At 39.2% G+C, this 16713-nt stretch overlaps 1 protein-coding gene across 2 annotated transcripts in view; it reads left to right on the top strand.

The window, feature by feature from the left end:
- erbb4b (erb-b2 receptor tyrosine kinase 4b) overlaps window positions 1-16713 on the top strand; it is a 476882-nt gene that overhangs the window by 309620 nt on the left and 150549 nt on the right. For both annotated transcript variants that reach the window (XM_033616755.2, XM_078174431.1), the window contains exons 6-9: window positions 9688-9806; window positions 12115-12256; window positions 15316-15429; window positions 15841-15967. In XM_033616755.2, the coding sequence (XP_033472646.2) occupies window positions 9688-9806; window positions 12115-12256; window positions 15316-15429; window positions 15841-15967 (502 nt within the window). The remainder of the gene's footprint in view (window positions 1-9687; window positions 9807-12114; window positions 12257-15315; window positions 15430-15840; window positions 15968-16713) is intronic.

Here is a 16713-nt window from a genome sequence, read left to right as displayed (position 1 = left end):
GAATGTCAGTAGGAGGTGGGATCTCCAGTGTCAAAAGACACATGCTTCATTGACCTTTCCATCTACCCAGACATTTTCCACAAGAAGTTTTGCAGCACTAGCGACATCACATAACTTGTGCCCTTGCTTTTGAGTGACAAAGGTCAGACTGGATACTGTCACAAGAGGTCCTTATCAGGCAAAAGTACATACACATAGGTCATATTTTGGCATTTCAACAAATGACTGGTGCTGTTGTTTTTATTGTGAGGGAAGACTCCACAGCCAAGGAATTAATGTATGGCCAATGGCTTAACTCTCAACCAGTCATAAATGGGACCTGTTGTGCTCATTTTCAGGTTGACACTTTGGGTTTCTACAAGAACATGTTTACATGATTTAATGGTCAAAAACTTTATTTTTCATAACTTTATTAACTTTTAGGACTTTTTTATTAATCAACAATGTTTAAATGAGCACAAATTCAACATACAAACCTTTAATGTAACCTCACCTCACCTAGGGTGTGTGGTATACCGGTTTGTACCGAAAACTGGTATTTATTTTCATTATGATATAAACTTTTCATATACCACAATACCGGTGAATAGCCCAAACAAGGTCCGGAACGTGCGTGGCGGGAAAGTGTTTCACTGGGGACCTATTGCATCGCTGCTCACCACAGGCATGTTAGAGCCGGCTAGAGTGAGAGCATATAGAAACGTTTAGAGGCGAGAATGGCTGCTGGAGAGAGTCCTGAAAACGAAGCAACTGTAAACGATGACCCAGAAGAATTCATAACAAAAAGAGCAGTGTTTCCCCTATATGCAACTAGCAGCGGCGCACCGCCGTTTACAATTCTTCTCCGCTCTCTGTATCGTGCACGGTGGAGTTTTGCCCTCCGACATATGCGCACACACACAGGTGAGCACACTAGGGCACGGCTCGGGCCGCAATTTCCATTACCGAAGCCAACGCGTGTCTGAGACAATTATAACCGAGCACGGCACTAATGGAGCAGAGCCTGTGTTGCATTTAGGTGTTGTCACGTAAATAACAAATTCCAGCACTTGAACAAGCCAAAATACAACACAGCAGCATGTCAAGTGGGCCGAACCCAAACAAAAAACCGTCAAATACCGTGAAACAGATATGATTAAAAAAAAAAAAAAAAAAACGTGATATGAAAATTTTGTCATACCGCCCAGCCCTAACCTCACCTTTACATTAGAAACACATTTTAAAAAACAAAAATAACAAACTGCTTTAAAGCCTTTTATTGTAGGTAATACATCATAAATAATATATCTAATATCTTTCTTATATTGGTGTGGAAACATCAACAATTTTCTCCTCCAAACTATGATATTTATTCAAGTTTCTTGTCAAAGACTACATTTTATAAGATTACATTGACAGCATGAGAACATTATAATTTACTTTCACCCAGTAGTCAATTTTTACAGACTAGATCCTGAACACATCACAGTGTAACTCAATGCAACCTCCATGAGCTGTTAGTCAACGTTAATTAGCTCTCCTCCTGCTGATTTTAACACAGATTAGTTGTTCCCAATCTAGCATTATGATTAAAACAATACTGTGTTCACTGATGTGACAATAGTGGATTTACCGCGTCCTTTCATCCCAACGGCATCCTGAGACAGGTCTGTCTTTACTCCAAACATATTTGCTATTGTCCCCAGGACAACAGGACACCGGCTGCTATTTGCCATCTCGACACACAACAGTGAGATCACATTTGACAGTCATTGTATTCTTCTTGCAGCTGCTCATTACTTAAGTTTGTGGCCATTACTCTGGAGCCCTGCTTTTAAGCCTGCACAGGAAAACATCGGCCACTGCCATCGTAAAAAATCATCATATCTGCCAGCAATCCGAAAAACAACAGATACCACTGCATCCCTATTCTTTATACTGTTGAGGTATATAAACTACATAGATAAACTTTTGTAAATGCATTTTACTCACTAATACTGCCACCACTACTACATTTACTAGTTTCTAAAAACACTGATCTTAGCATTCATGTTAGTATCACTCAGCACAGTATTAAAGATAATCCTTACTGTCACTCAATCTTGGACATCGAGTACACGGAGCACTGGAGGATCCATGACATGCTGCCTTTGATAAGTAAACCTGACCAGCAGCACAACCTGACAAAAACTCTTTGAGCAAGGAGGACTAAAAAAGTGTGAAGTCATCATCCTTCTGTCTGCAATTTATCAATCTGCTGTCACGGATATGAACACTCTGTCTCTACAGATGTCCATCCATCCATTTTTTTTTAATCATCCCTCCATCTGTGTTTAACACAGCACCTCACCATCCCCCAAAACACACGGAGAGAAGCTTGATCTTTAATATGACAATGTGCGGCTCCTCTGTAGTGGAACACAACACAGACGACACAAAAAGCACCATAACACACTGAAACTTTACAATTCTAACTAGAAATACAACCTGCACATTCATTCAGACAGAAAAGCACTTGCACACGTTTTCTTTATCTCTCTGTTAAACACCTCTGTGTTTCTCTCCTCCCTCTTCCAGTTTGATTGCGCTACCCTCGCCATCAATTCCCTCCCCTCTTTCCATCACTCTCTGCGCAGACCACTTCATCTTTGCCTTCCAACACTGGCATGTCTCATCTTATTTGTTCTGTGGTCGCGATCTCATTAAGATAATGAGGAATGAACTGTTTGACCAGGACCTGTTAACTACACGTCACAGACCAGCCCCCGATAAGCCCCAGCCCTGTCTGTCTCCCTCCTTTATCTCGCCATCTTTATCCATACGTGGATGTCATGATTCATCCCTCTGCTTCCTTTTTTTATACCGCACAACCTTTAATTGTATTGTGCTGAAATACATGGAAGGAAAAAGTGTAAAAGTGTCAAATGAAAGATGACATCAGATGCTTTGCATGACATTTCCATGAATAATTGTTCAACTGTCTCAAGAGCAACAATAAACAGCAGCTTTTGGTGTCAGCACCCCCAGAGGAAAGTGAATACGCTCCAAATGTAAATTACAACTCAACACACATCCTTAGTATTGAGAATCACAGATATATAACAGTAGAGGAGATTGCCCCTATAAGTAGATGAAGAGATTGTTTTTTTCCCCTAGAAGAAGATGAAGAACAAATCTAAAGTGCAGTCTGAGGGCTGGTGTGGATTATATAAGCACAGCCTAGCATAGCTGAAGAGGTCTGCAGGGATCAGGATCAATGCTTTCGCCTTCAGATTGAGTTATTTTAGTTTTTTCTATAAGAATATATGCATGAATCAAAATGACAGTACAGTACATACATGTTTATCTTTATCTATTTATTATTTACAGTAAATTTATGCTATTTATCTTATAGAAAATCTGAAACGTTTTTGACACTTATTTGACACATTATACTTGGGACCTTTTCAAAATGTAAAGATATGAATGTGTCTGATCTTTGTCACAGCAGTCTAACACAGGTGGACCTAATAGCACTGATTATGGCAATCTGTTTGCCATTGCCAGAGCTGATTGTTCAAGCTGTCATTGGCTTAGCCATCGTTAAAGGTATTAGTTGCACATGTGCACTTTTGGATAAGGCAAGTCAAACTATTCACTGTGAGGAAGATCTGTCGTGAGGTAAAAAGCACCTAGTTGTTAGTATTTCTTTCCACAGGCACCATTGCATAGCTTTTTGTTGTTGTTGCTGTATTTGTTTGTTTGTTTGTTTCTAAGGGTGCTCTCAGACCTAGAGTTGTCTTGCTTTTTTTTTTAGAGTTGTCATCCACGAGGTTGGAACACGTTCACACTACAAACGAACCACACCAGAGTTTGTTTTGTAACCGGACTGAGACCACCCCTTTAAGAAGGTCTCGGCGCGGTTGTTTTGGTGCGCACCTGAGTGTGATTGCTGCGTTCACACCTGCCCAAACGAACGGCACTTAGCAGGCAAACGAACTTGAGTTCAATTGGGTGCTTTCACCCACACCGAACCTGTAGTTCGGTTCATAGTCTGGACTGCACCAGAGGGAAAAATGATATAGTGTTGCATTTCAGTTTTGGTTTGGTTCCTGTTCACACTGACTTTTTGCAAACAAACCAAGAGGAGTAAACATGAAGTCCCACCAACTGACAGGTAACTTGTCACTTGACGTGGCGTCAGAATAATAAACACATGAAATGACTGTATTCTACTCAGTTTCATCAAAGATAACTAATTTTATTTTCTAATGTGGCGCAGCTATAATAAGCTTAAAACTGATATCTGATCTTAATATATACTTTTGTTGAGGGTGAAAAGGCTGCAGCTATCATAGCGATTACCTTGGGATATTATTTACTCTAACAAAGCAGATCAGCGTAACTAAACTGCCTAACTTAGTTGACTGGCTTACTTTGAAGGGAAACTCTAGGGAGCACTGGATCTTCTAAAAAACAGCAAAGAAACACACATTGAGATAACAATATTACAAATTGAAATTGCATCTCTTATATTATTTGGACAGCAAAAAGAGGGATATGAAGTCTTCAAATGAAAATACATATTTCCAGCCACTGATGTATGAGCTCTGGACTGGCCCTACAGATGAACCAGCACTTACACTGTCACATTTTTTAAGTTATGTGTTAGCTGGATTGCAACTTGCATATTAAAGGTTGTTTGCAGCGCACTCTGTGGCTGTTTTGGGGGCCCGATCAGTTCATACAGTACTCAGGGCCTTCATTATATACAGGATGATGTTGGAATGTACAGTGTGCGTGCTCCTGGTGTTAATGCATGAGATGGGCAGTTTTAGATTTCTGTAAAACACCCAAATCAGACATTTAAAGAGATGCTGTGATGCACTGTGATACTGCCAAAACCCTAAGACCCTAATTATTAGGTTATTAACTTGTCTGCATAGTTTTGTTTCATCAGTTCTAAACAAGTATACAGTGTAAGTGGTGTTGTACCTGATGATTTCTTTTTTTAATTTAGATAAAAAGAAAATATCACAAAAGAAAAGACACAGTTGGGGATTTTTTTTTTTTAAATCTCTTATTAAACCAAAATCTTTTTAGAATAAAATACTATGCACAGAACTCTTAAAATCTGTTTTTAATCTTTTACAGAGAACAGTGGCTGACTGACTTAATGAAGGCAAAAAAATATCAGAACATGTAAAACAAACAAAATAAAAAAAAACCTCATCAAAACCATTGTGCAACATAATCTGCTGACCATCTGTTTGTTTCTAATGTTCCAAACTTACTGTATATTTTGGCAAAATAAGTTAAAATATGGGTTTGTTCAGTCATATTTTGGCACACTGAAATGTACAACATATAAGGATTATGCTGCAAGAATGGTGCAAGAAGTTTGTACATGCAATTTGATGCATCTTCACACACCATTAATCTTTCACGTGATAGGAAATCAAGCTGACTGCAAGTAGGAAACGACCAGTTTAGCAGACTCACTACAACCACTGCATTTGATCTATATTGTATCGAGATTATTTTATATATTGCGCTAAAATCAGGGTTTAATAATGTAAATGAAAAATGAAATGAGGGTTTTGACCATCATATATCTCCGTCCAGTGGTTACGCTAAGTGCTCTATATCTTGGTGAAATTTTGCGTAGATTATAAGGTAAATTTTGCTCAGTATAGAAAGTGTTTCAACTGCAACAAAAAAATGCCATCTTTATTTATGAATTTCTTTTGGAAACCAGATGTGAAAAAGCACATTTTAACTCACGTAAATGGGAACTGAGAAGCAGTGGTTCCTGTGACTGATGCTGCTGTCCACAGCCTGTTCAAATGGAAGCTTCCAGGCATATTTTATGAGATGGATTTCTTTTGTATTTGTTGTCGCCAGCCTCTTTTTTTTTTTTTTCCTAAAGTGTAAGTTTAAAGCCAAATTGATCAACAGTGTTGCGTCTCTCTCCTGGCAAGGTCATTTGTTTGACAAAGTGTCTTTTGAGTAAAGTAGGCCATTTCATTTTAGCCCAGGCGCTGTTAATGGAATGCTACTGATGGTACGTAAGGCGTAGGTGAAGTGCGTGTGTGCGTTTGCATGTGTGTTTGGCAGTTTGTGTGTGGCTTGTATCCATCACTGTGATAGTATCTCGTCACTGCAGTGCCCAAAGGGAAACAGCACACATCAACAAATGATGTGCATGCACACAGAAACACAAACACATGCACATTCACACTCTACCATTGGGATTGTAATGTCGTACACTCACATTGTTACAGAAATGAGTACTATGACAACTTCCTGCTTCAGTCCCTGTAACAGTATCTGTGACTAATTTACTTTTACCTCTATCAGCAAATCTGAATGAAACTGAATGATCCAGTGACTACATTTGATTTTGTCTTATTTGATTTTATACACTCCTGGGTGCAAAGATATCAGATGTCAGAGCTTGTTGTTTTTCTCAGGAAAAGGTAATCCAAAAAAAAACAGATCCAGGTTTTTCAATATGGATGGGATTTTGGGGGCGTGATGAAAGTATAAACTAAGAAGAAGTTGTGCAACAAATTACAGATCCTTAAAAAACAAGCTGTACGCTGATAGGATAGAACCACACAAGCCAGTGTGCTTTTCTTGTTACACTGAGTATGGTGTGTTGTTTTCCAAATAATCCTATGAAACGTACATCTTGTGTATGCTTCTTCACACCTCAGTAGCACTGGCCGACTCAGAGGGGGGGTTGGGGCAGAGGCGCACTTTGAACTTTAAGGTTTGGGTTTCTGTAGTGTGTACAACAGAGGCTTAGTTTACATGGAAATGAATAATCAGGATGCCAGCAGGTGAATTTTCATATAACGACTAATATGTCCAATGAGTGGTGGAATATTGCGAGACTTTCCCCCAAAAATACAAAAAACAAATCCACTATTAGCAATTCTCATTGTAAATGTTGTGTGCACATAAGGGATTCATGGATTCAGATCATGAGTGCACAAAGAAGACTGCTCATAAGTTCGGAACGCTGCTGTCAGCTTGTTGCTCAGAACGCTAAACTCTTGGAGTGGCAGAGCATACTCTGGGCACTAAGAGGACGTCTAATGCCAGGTTAACACTACACCACATTTTTGTCTGTTCCAACAGTCACTATGTCAGATTAGGCAGTTGTGGGGTTATAAAATTGTGATGTGACTTGGCCGACGGACAACAGGTTGGTCCATGACCAATCATTCCAGATCATCTTTCATGACGTGTGTGATGTCCTCGGGTTATTCTTGTCCTATTTTTTTTTTAATCATTACTATTATTTCAGTCACTGTGTCTGTTCACGTGCTAGCTGAAATGTTGTTGTAGTGACAAAAAAGCGCCACCAGATGGCAGGAGCTACATTTGAAGTACTGCATGAAAACTATAAATGTCACTGATTCCTTTTTTCACAATAAAGCCTGTTTAGAACAGGGATTCTCTCAACTGAAATTATAATGGGCTTTTAATTTTAAACGGGTACAGGAAGTGTTGAGTTTGAAATAACAGCGCAATGCATTAACTTTAACAAGGCAAACTGTAGCGGATTGAAAATAAAAATATAAAAATACAGAGGGAATACTAAGTAATGGCCCATTTCTAGTGTAGTCTGTTTCAAATGAAACTGATACCCTCTGCAGCTGTGGTAAGTCAAAGCCCCGCCATTAGTTTTTTAATTTTATTCCTTTATATCGGTCTCCATTATGAAGAAATAACATTCTTTGCTAGCCTGATGCTAATGGCTGTTCTCACCAGGTTGATAAAGTGCCTCTGTTTGACAACATCATTTTTCCTTTTTTACTCAGTGTGGTAACATCCCTAGAGGAAATATCAAAAAGCGTGTGGTGTTGATATCATACAGTTGTCTATGGCAGCAGATCACTCTGTGTTTCTATTGGTCAAAGTGACTGCTGTGATGGGAGAGGTCGTGAAAGACAAAAAGAAAATCAAACATGCTAGACCTTGTGTTGGAGGCGTCCCAGACGTGGTGTCGGTTGTCCTCTATTATGACACACTACATGAGTTGAAACAACAGATTATTGTACACGAGTTCACGTGTAGTGTGTACCCGGCTTAAGAAGATGAAGCAGCAGAGCCCTATCCATTTTAATGTAACCATTTGTAAATTTGTAACTGGTAAAGTAGAACGCTCGATTTCTTTGGACAACAGTGCTCTTATTTTAGTCTAGAGTGTCAGATTGGATAGATGAATGCATCCACATCTGTCAGCTAAAAGAAGCAGGGGCAGTCCATCAAGACACAAGGATTTAATTTACTTTTATGAGTACATAAAAGGACCACAACAAGTTATCATCTTGGTTTCTATTTCCATCACTAACACAACACAGCAATATTCTTATCATGTATTTATTATCAGTGTTATTAGAAAACAAATAATAATAATATTTAAAACCCAACATGTGTGTTTAACTGTTGCCATTTGGGGGTTTGGTGAGCTGCCTGAACTAACACACCCTGAAAAAACATGCCCTTGTGGTTCCCCCTATGGTGGATAAAACAAGTGTCCTCTACAGTGGCCCAGTGTGCAAAAAAAGTGATTAGGGGCCCTCAAGGGTGCCCTTCCAGTGGAGAAAATCCATTGCAGCACCATATAGGTTGCATGCTAGAAAACTTTTCTGTGTGCTGGTGCCCCACGGCATGCAGCTGGTGCCCTTGTTTTTTTGTTTGTTTGTTTTCAGCCTGACAGCCTGAGTGTGCCACTGTGCAGGAGCAACTGTATTTAACTTTTCCTGTGTTAAACTGCTTTACCCATTCCCAATAGCTTTTGATTTAGTGAGATTTTCTATCACAGAGATCCCTCTGCTGACACTAAAGCTGTGTCCTTTACAAGCTGTCTTTATCTGTGAAATGACAGTCCCATGTACATTTACATATGGCTGTCAAGAAGCGAGGCGCACAGGCATACGGCAGCCCATATGACTACGACAGGCGTGCGGGGAAAAAGTGGACAGACGTTCACCATGAAGGGACGACAGTACAGTGAGTCAGATAGGAATCACTACGTCTCTGTCAAATCCAGCCAGAGACCTTCAGAGGAGCTTGCAAGCAGATGAACACATGATTGAAGATAGCTAGTAGGTGGTGGCAGAGATGCTTTGGCTTCAGTTGAACACGCCACACACAGTTGTAAAGCACACACAAACACACACGTTCATACATTTACCAGGTGACTGCAGATGCCAGACAATCAGACTGACCATCCAGCAGTGTATCCAGGAACTAGTTGTGAAAGAATATGGTTGTGCATGGAAGTTTTAGACGGAAGTTTTTCTCTCAGAATTTCATTCCAATTCAAATCTGTTGAATAGCTTTATGTACATGACACTTATTATACAGTATATATATTGCAAGAGCAGAAGGTGACAAATTTATTCACAATTCTTAAGTCCAATACGAACAAAAAAACTTTTATGCCATTCCTCATTCAGTATCCTGCCTATTTTTCTCAAGGTGTAATCGTGACACATTTGAAGGGACTCTGCTTAATGCTGCATTAATGCTGCACACCAATTTTAAGTTGTCACTAGCCTTGTGAATTATATACTACATATATAATGCATATATATATATATATATATATATATATATATATATATATATATATATGTATGTATAGTTTACTTGTTATATGACATATGTATTCTCTTTCTCTCTGTCTTTTCTGCATCTGTCACTCCACAGTAACTAAGACAGTGTGTGCCGAGCAGTGTGACGGACGTTGCTTTGGTCCCTATGTTAGTGACTGCTGCCATCGTGAGTGTGCAGGTGGCTGCTATGGGCCAAAGGACACAGACTGTTTTGTAAGTGAACACACACACACTTTACAAACAAAGTACATGTTCAAACCAGTTGTCGACATGGTAATATCATACAATTCCACCAAAAACACATTTCCTGATCATACTGTACTTTACATCTCCTGTTATTCACAAACCTGACACATTTTACTCATGACTTTTATCTTCCATTGAATCAAGGTACTCCTGCAAAAGGATTTCTGCCTTTCCCTTTTTTTTCTTTTTTTTTTTATTAAAATGCCACATATATGGCAAATACTGTTAAATGACATTTAATTCCCATTTCTTCCTGACATGAGTGTCATTGTTAAATACAGACTTCACCAGCCTCCCCTCCATTCTGGCTCTTTGGTGTGTGCTTTATCAGTTTTATTTCCACCCCCCTGCATGTTAAACTTGTTTCTGTGCTTGGAATTCAGAGTCCATCACTGAAGGAGCTCCTCTGCTCGACTTTGGAAGGGCAACTCCTTGCTCTTTTTTTTTTTCTTTTCTTAATTCTTCATACTTCATCTTTGCAAAAATGGATAAATCAGGAAGTCATTTTGAATTACTCTTTAAATGAGAGAGCAAAGTCTGGATTGTCTCCTATCAAATAAATTGATTGTATTAAGACAAAAGATCTTATCTCCAGAGCATTAACATAGATATGTTTTTTATTACCACAATTGATTAATTGGGCTTATCTTACAGCTTGGACTAAGCATACACTGTCTAATAAATGCTTTCAGTAATTTGAACACTCTTTCACTGCCTGTTTTTCCTCTATCACTGTTTCCCCCGACTGACACCTAATCTTTTAGTAAACATCAAAAATGAATAAATCAAGGACTCATTTTGAACTGCATTCCACCTGAAAGAGCAAAAGCCCCAACTGACTGACTGAAAGTCAGAAATTTCGGCATATTGTAGGTAACAGGGAAAAAAACAAATATCAGTTATTATATCTTTATCACAAAAGGTTCTAACTTGCTCATTCCCAATATAGCAATGTAATACAGCAATATAAAATGTCTATCCAGGAGAGTGCAGTGTTTACTGTAGTAGATAATGGACATACATTGACCATTAGAACAAGGAATGCAGGTGAAGATTTTCATATTCAGTTTCATTCATTTAAAGGGATACTTTGCTGATTTTCAACCAGCTCTGTGTCACTGCAGTGTGGGCAGAGTGTGCAGATGAACGTTGCAAACGCACATGCAAACGCACACGCTCCGTGAGCTGGCGGCAAAGGGAAGCCATCACCATTCATCTGCACACATGGCCTACATTGTAGTGACACAGAGCCGGTTGAAAATCTGCAATATATCCCTTAAACATTTTAAGCTCATACTAAAGACTCTGTTTTCAAGTTTTACACCACAGACCAAATCACAATGCTTTTTCAGAATAACTTGTGGGTAGAACACCCCCTGCTTCAGGCACATACAAAGAAAGACTACTGAGCATACGCTGCCTCACTTGATTAGTTTTTAGCCACCTAAAAAAGGTAAATTATAAGAAAACAGCCTTGTCCAGTGGGGAACTGAAATGGTTATTTCAAAGTCAAAGGACTCCATCTCCAAAAATGTGTCATTTAAGAACACGAGAGTTCCTGGTCTACTACTGCCCTCATCAGTTAGTGTGTATTAGATTTATTGAGGACATTTATATAGGAGATCAATGGTTAAAATAAGTTTGAGTTTAAGCAGTACACTGCTTAGCTTCTTATCAAAGAATCTAACAAAGCAACACAGTACATGAAATAAAAACAGCAGAAAATCAGGTAGGTAGGGCCACCATGTTCACCTATATGTCTGTAAACTTTACAGTTATAGCTTAAAATGAGCACAGAAATAAACAAGTAGCCAATGTCACATGTCTCAACAATTTAAAACAATCGCCAGTTGTCTCTTCGGAAGTGGTAGTACAGCGTCAAGGTGATTCAGTCTATAAAGTAGCTCTCTGTGACCTTGGTGGTCCATCCATCGTTACTGAGAGCAGTGAAGGAGCATTATAGCATTTAAACTATATAGTTATAATGGACAGATTGAGATGATGTCATTGTAGATGGTTTGCATCTTTTATTGTGTGTGTTTCTAACACTTTTTGTCCACGTTTTTCCACATTGACCACAGATTTTTGTAAGCCAAATTTAAGCCTATGTATCTGCTAGAAAAGGCAAATCTGACTTTGACCCGATGGTAATTTCACTGGGTGCATGCAATTATTCTCCATCCGCACCATGAAATAATGTCACCTCTGGAGGGAAACCTCAGTTCAAAGCTGGTGTAGTGAGATTAATGTTTGCATCGTCTCATGGTGTTTGCAGGCCTGCACCAACTTCAATGACAGTGGGGCATGTGTGACCCAGTGCCCCCAGCCCTTCGTCTACAACCCCACCACCTTCCAACTGGAACACAACCCCAGGGCGAAGTACACCTATGGAGCCTTCTGCGTCAAGAAGTGCCCGCGTGAGTCTTATCACCTGGACACACACATGCACAAATAATTTTGGTGAAGGATCGTTAACAGAAAGATGAGTGAAAAGCACAAGCAAGCTACTAAATGTTACACTATAGGATGTAGGCTGAAAACAAATGCTTCATGCTGATTACCAGATTTCTTTTTTCAAAGTAAAAAAATGGGGATGATAATCTCTTTATTCACAGATATTCAGTAAAGCTTGCTGTTCATGCTGAGGCTATTTCTCCCCTTGGCAAATATATAGTGTTACATTTAGGGAATAAAATAAATAACATATTCAGAAAATACATTGAATCTCATCGATTGCTGCTGTCTCTGGGGATTAGAGAAAAGTTGATTAGTTGATACATGAAGCACGCCATAGAAAACAACTAAAATGCTTAAATGCTTGTGTATTACCACACATCTGTCAAAATAAGCCATTATATCCCTATTTGCATAATGCCAGCATAATACCTAGCTCTTAGCAAAGATCATAACTTTGCAAACACACACACACACACACACACACACACACACACACACACACACACACACACACACACACACACATTCACACTCGTGCATTTTCATAGTCTGATTTTTATGGACTGTACACACACATACATGCAGAAAATATCTTATTAGCATTTGAACACCACCTCTTCATGCTGTTTGCCTTCCTGCACAAATAGAAGTTTTGCCATGAACAAGAACAACGATGAGATACGAGGGATGCTTGAGTTGTTTTTACATCTTTAGCTTGTAATATCCTTGTCATAGTTGCTGGAAGATCATTTCACAGAGAAAATGCCGTTAGTGTCAATACAGCTTATTTTATGTTGTCCGAAGTTACTTGTGCATGTGAGTCAGGACACTGTCGCCAGTCTTCACTTCTACAAAGGGCTGTTTAAGGATTAAAACTCGGTTTTAAGGTAAGGGTTAGAATTAGGCTAAGGGATGGGGTTGGGCATTTAGGTGTGGGGCAGGTTAGAGTAAGGAATGCATCATGACAGGAAGAAGTACAGTTTGTGTGTGTTTCTCTGGGCCCAAATGCCAAGGTCTTGAGATCCATAGGCAGAGAGGACAGGATAGGAGACAAAAGGGATTTCTTACTGTGGTGAATGTAAAATTAATAGATACATCAGAGCAGGGCCTCCTTTGATTTTAATATGCAAGCATTTGCCTCTGTTTACACATTAGCCACTAAGACAACACAGGATAAACAATAAACACTTACCTCACATCCCAGTTTTATGAAGACAGAGAAAACCACATATCTACAAATTGGTGACAAATTTCAGGAAAAGCTTCATAAAGTGTGGATCCAAAACACAGTTAGCAACACGTCTCTTCCTAAGTGGCCGCACAGGAATTCAATAGAATAATCATGATCATGATGACTACAAGGTGATGCGTTTCCGGTTGGCCCAGTGTCTTTGGCATAACGTTGTATTTTAGGCATGAACATTTTTTATTCTCATCTGTGCTAATCGGGAATTTTGGTGATTAACCTTGATTGGATGATTAAATCAGTGTGGCAAGCGTAAGCACAGGGGCCTAAATATAGACAGTGCAGGTGGTTCGGTTGCAAAGGGGCCCATGGGATGGGGGTGTCAATAGAGAGGGCAGGCCCTCCAGCAGCGTGCTGGCCAGAGAACAGGCTCTTGAAACTCTTGCAGACTGCCACCTCAGAAATACACCCATGTTCAAAGAAGAACACATGTTCATGTTGAACTAAAAAGTGGGGCCAAACTTTACAGAAACTATAAAACAACAAATAAACTATAAAAAATATTTAATTGAATGAATACTTTCTTATATTATTTTATGTTTTTGTCACATACATATTTGCACTGATGATTGCTAGGTAATATGTGTGTTGCTGTTGTCCATTGTCAAATCGTAGCTAGACCCAAAATCTTACACCAGGGCCCGTCATAATAACGTGCACTGGGGCCCTTCCTAACTACCATACACCACTGTATAAGCGTCAACAGGAACTGCAGTTCCATTTTGGTGTCAAGGATGACTGGAGTTTGTGCTTCTCACCTGCATGCATATACCTCTTTAAATATGGCACAAGGCATGGTCGTCCCTGAAGAGACCGTCTGAATCTTGGTCCTGGTTCACACGTGGTTGTGGTGTGAATGACCCAACAGAATCTAAAGGGATTAAGGAGGAGGCTGCCTCTATTACAAATACAAGGACCTGGTTGCAGAACACTTAATACCTGAAGCAAAGCTTTTCTTGAGGTCATGGGTAACATCTGTTTGGTGCCTTTGCTCAGTACCTTTGAATTGTCTCTTGCATTGGGCTATGAATCTTCTCAGAATACCAAGACCAGCGAGTTGGTCTGCATCACCATGATATCTCCTCTTACTGCCTTACAACACTGTTAATCTTGGTATTAATCCTTTGTTCTATGACTACTACCCTGCTAACCACCAACCACTCACCAAGTGCACAGCTAATTGTGGACGCCCCACGCTGTTTCTCAACATCAGTGAAAAGGCCAACCAGCAGGGAGGGGAGTGGGACTTGTGCTTCAGGCAGCGTTACTTAGACATGCGGTATAATGTGACCATTTAAATGTTTAGTGTGATGAAAGTAAGTCTCTTACTGCTGCTTAAAACAGTGATGTTTCTATGTATATTTCAGGCTTGTTTAAAGGGGAGCACAAAATGAAGTGTCTCTTTTGTTTTGTGGTAGTAGTAGTGTGCTGGTCTGTGGTTGGTAATATGATAAGTATGTGAGTTCATTTTCCTTCAGTATGGGTTGTTCTCCCAACTAAATAGGGACTTTTAGAAATGAAACAGAGTCCAATAAAAAGGCAATTTCATTAAATATTTAAGTTGGCATGCTTAAAACTTCAAACATGGTTTAACCCTTTAATGTAATCCATGTGCAGTCAGGAAAGCTTCAGTCAGACAAAGAGAATGAAAGTGACTTTCAGCACTTTTTTTTATGTGATTGCCTTCACCAAGTGCCACTTATTGCACTGTATGTTCCAGCGTGACAAACAGCAGCCATCTGTATTTGACATTTATGGTGAATTGTTTTTCAGATAACTTTGTGGTGGACCATAGCTCCTGTGTGAGAGCATGCCCCAGCAACAAGATGGAGGTGGAGGAGAACCGCATTAAGATGTGCATTCCTTGTACTGACATCTGCCCAAAAGGTACATCATAAAGAGATATTTAAAAATATATAAACTAATCAGTAATTGATTATGTTTCCACTTATGTGGCCATTTATGAAGTTGTTAAAGCAAATCATTTTTGGTTATCGATCACTGTTAATATTGGGCATGCCAAGAGGATGCTATGTATAGCATTTGGACATTAATAAATCATTACCACAGTAACTCAGAGACATATAATCACAAAAAACAATCAAATTCTAATTTTGGGGGTTAATTGGGATTAAAATTAAATTTATTTTTGAGAAATACTAACACTGCCTGGCAGCTGCATCATCCACTGCCCCCCTTTATACACTATTAAAATGCCACATATTCAATCCCTTCAAATCTCAATCATCTAGACATGCTGGTGTTATAAAGGCATTTATATCTCACTGTGCGTTGCAGCGTGTGATGGCATTGGTACAGCCAGCCTACAGTCGGCTCAGACAGTGGACTCCAACAACATCGACAAGTTTGTCAACTGCACCAAAATCAACGGCAACCTGGTGTTCCTCATCACTGGGATCAAAGGGTGAGAGTTGAGAATATTGAATGTACCAGAATGATAGAAGAGGGATCTCTTAATGGAACTGTGATTACGTTTGTATGTTTTACGTTCTGTGAAAAGAGTATAGCTTTTAATTAATGTTAAAGTGAAACATGTTTTATATGTGAAATTTTATATGATAAAAGTAGATTTTCAGTGATTTAACACAGGCAATCTTGAAATTCAGAATATTTTTTCAGCTTTTAAAAAAGCGAAAGCATTTCTTTTTTAAGCATTTTTTTTAAAATCTCTCAGCTCAATTCACACCTCGGCAAATGCATTCAGCATGGATACCTTTGGGTATACAAAATACATTGCAAACACTAATGGTTAGATTTTTTTTTCACACATTCCACTTTTAATGTAAAGTGCTAGAGATAAGAAAGCCTGGATAAGAAAAATGTAGGAATGGTGTTAATTGCCTGACTGAATACAAGTCATGGCAAGTGGGAAATGAGTATGCTGAAAGTGCCTTGAGAGTTAGAAGAGCAGTAGTAAATGTATTAATAATAAATAACTATACGGAGCGTAAAGGAATTCAATATTTGGAATTGAGCTATCATAGCTCAATTCCAGACCTGCCAACCTGTACGCATTTTGCATACCAGGCACGCATTTTGACATCAAAGTACAGTGGTACAATTTGATGCTCTAAAAGTACGCACATCACTCATTCGTTTCAGTGTATTTGTCTATGCTAGCCTCGTGTCACCAGGCTCTTCACGTATGGC

The sequence above is a fragment of the Epinephelus lanceolatus genome, chromosome 14 (genome assembly GCF_041903045.1).
Source record: "Epinephelus lanceolatus isolate andai-2023 chromosome 14, ASM4190304v1, whole genome shotgun sequence".
Taxonomy (NCBI): Eukaryota; Metazoa; Chordata; class Actinopteri; order Perciformes; family Serranidae; genus Epinephelus; species Epinephelus lanceolatus.
Note: the sequence above shows the minus strand (reverse complement) of the source record. Positions and strands in the feature narration are given on the sequence as shown.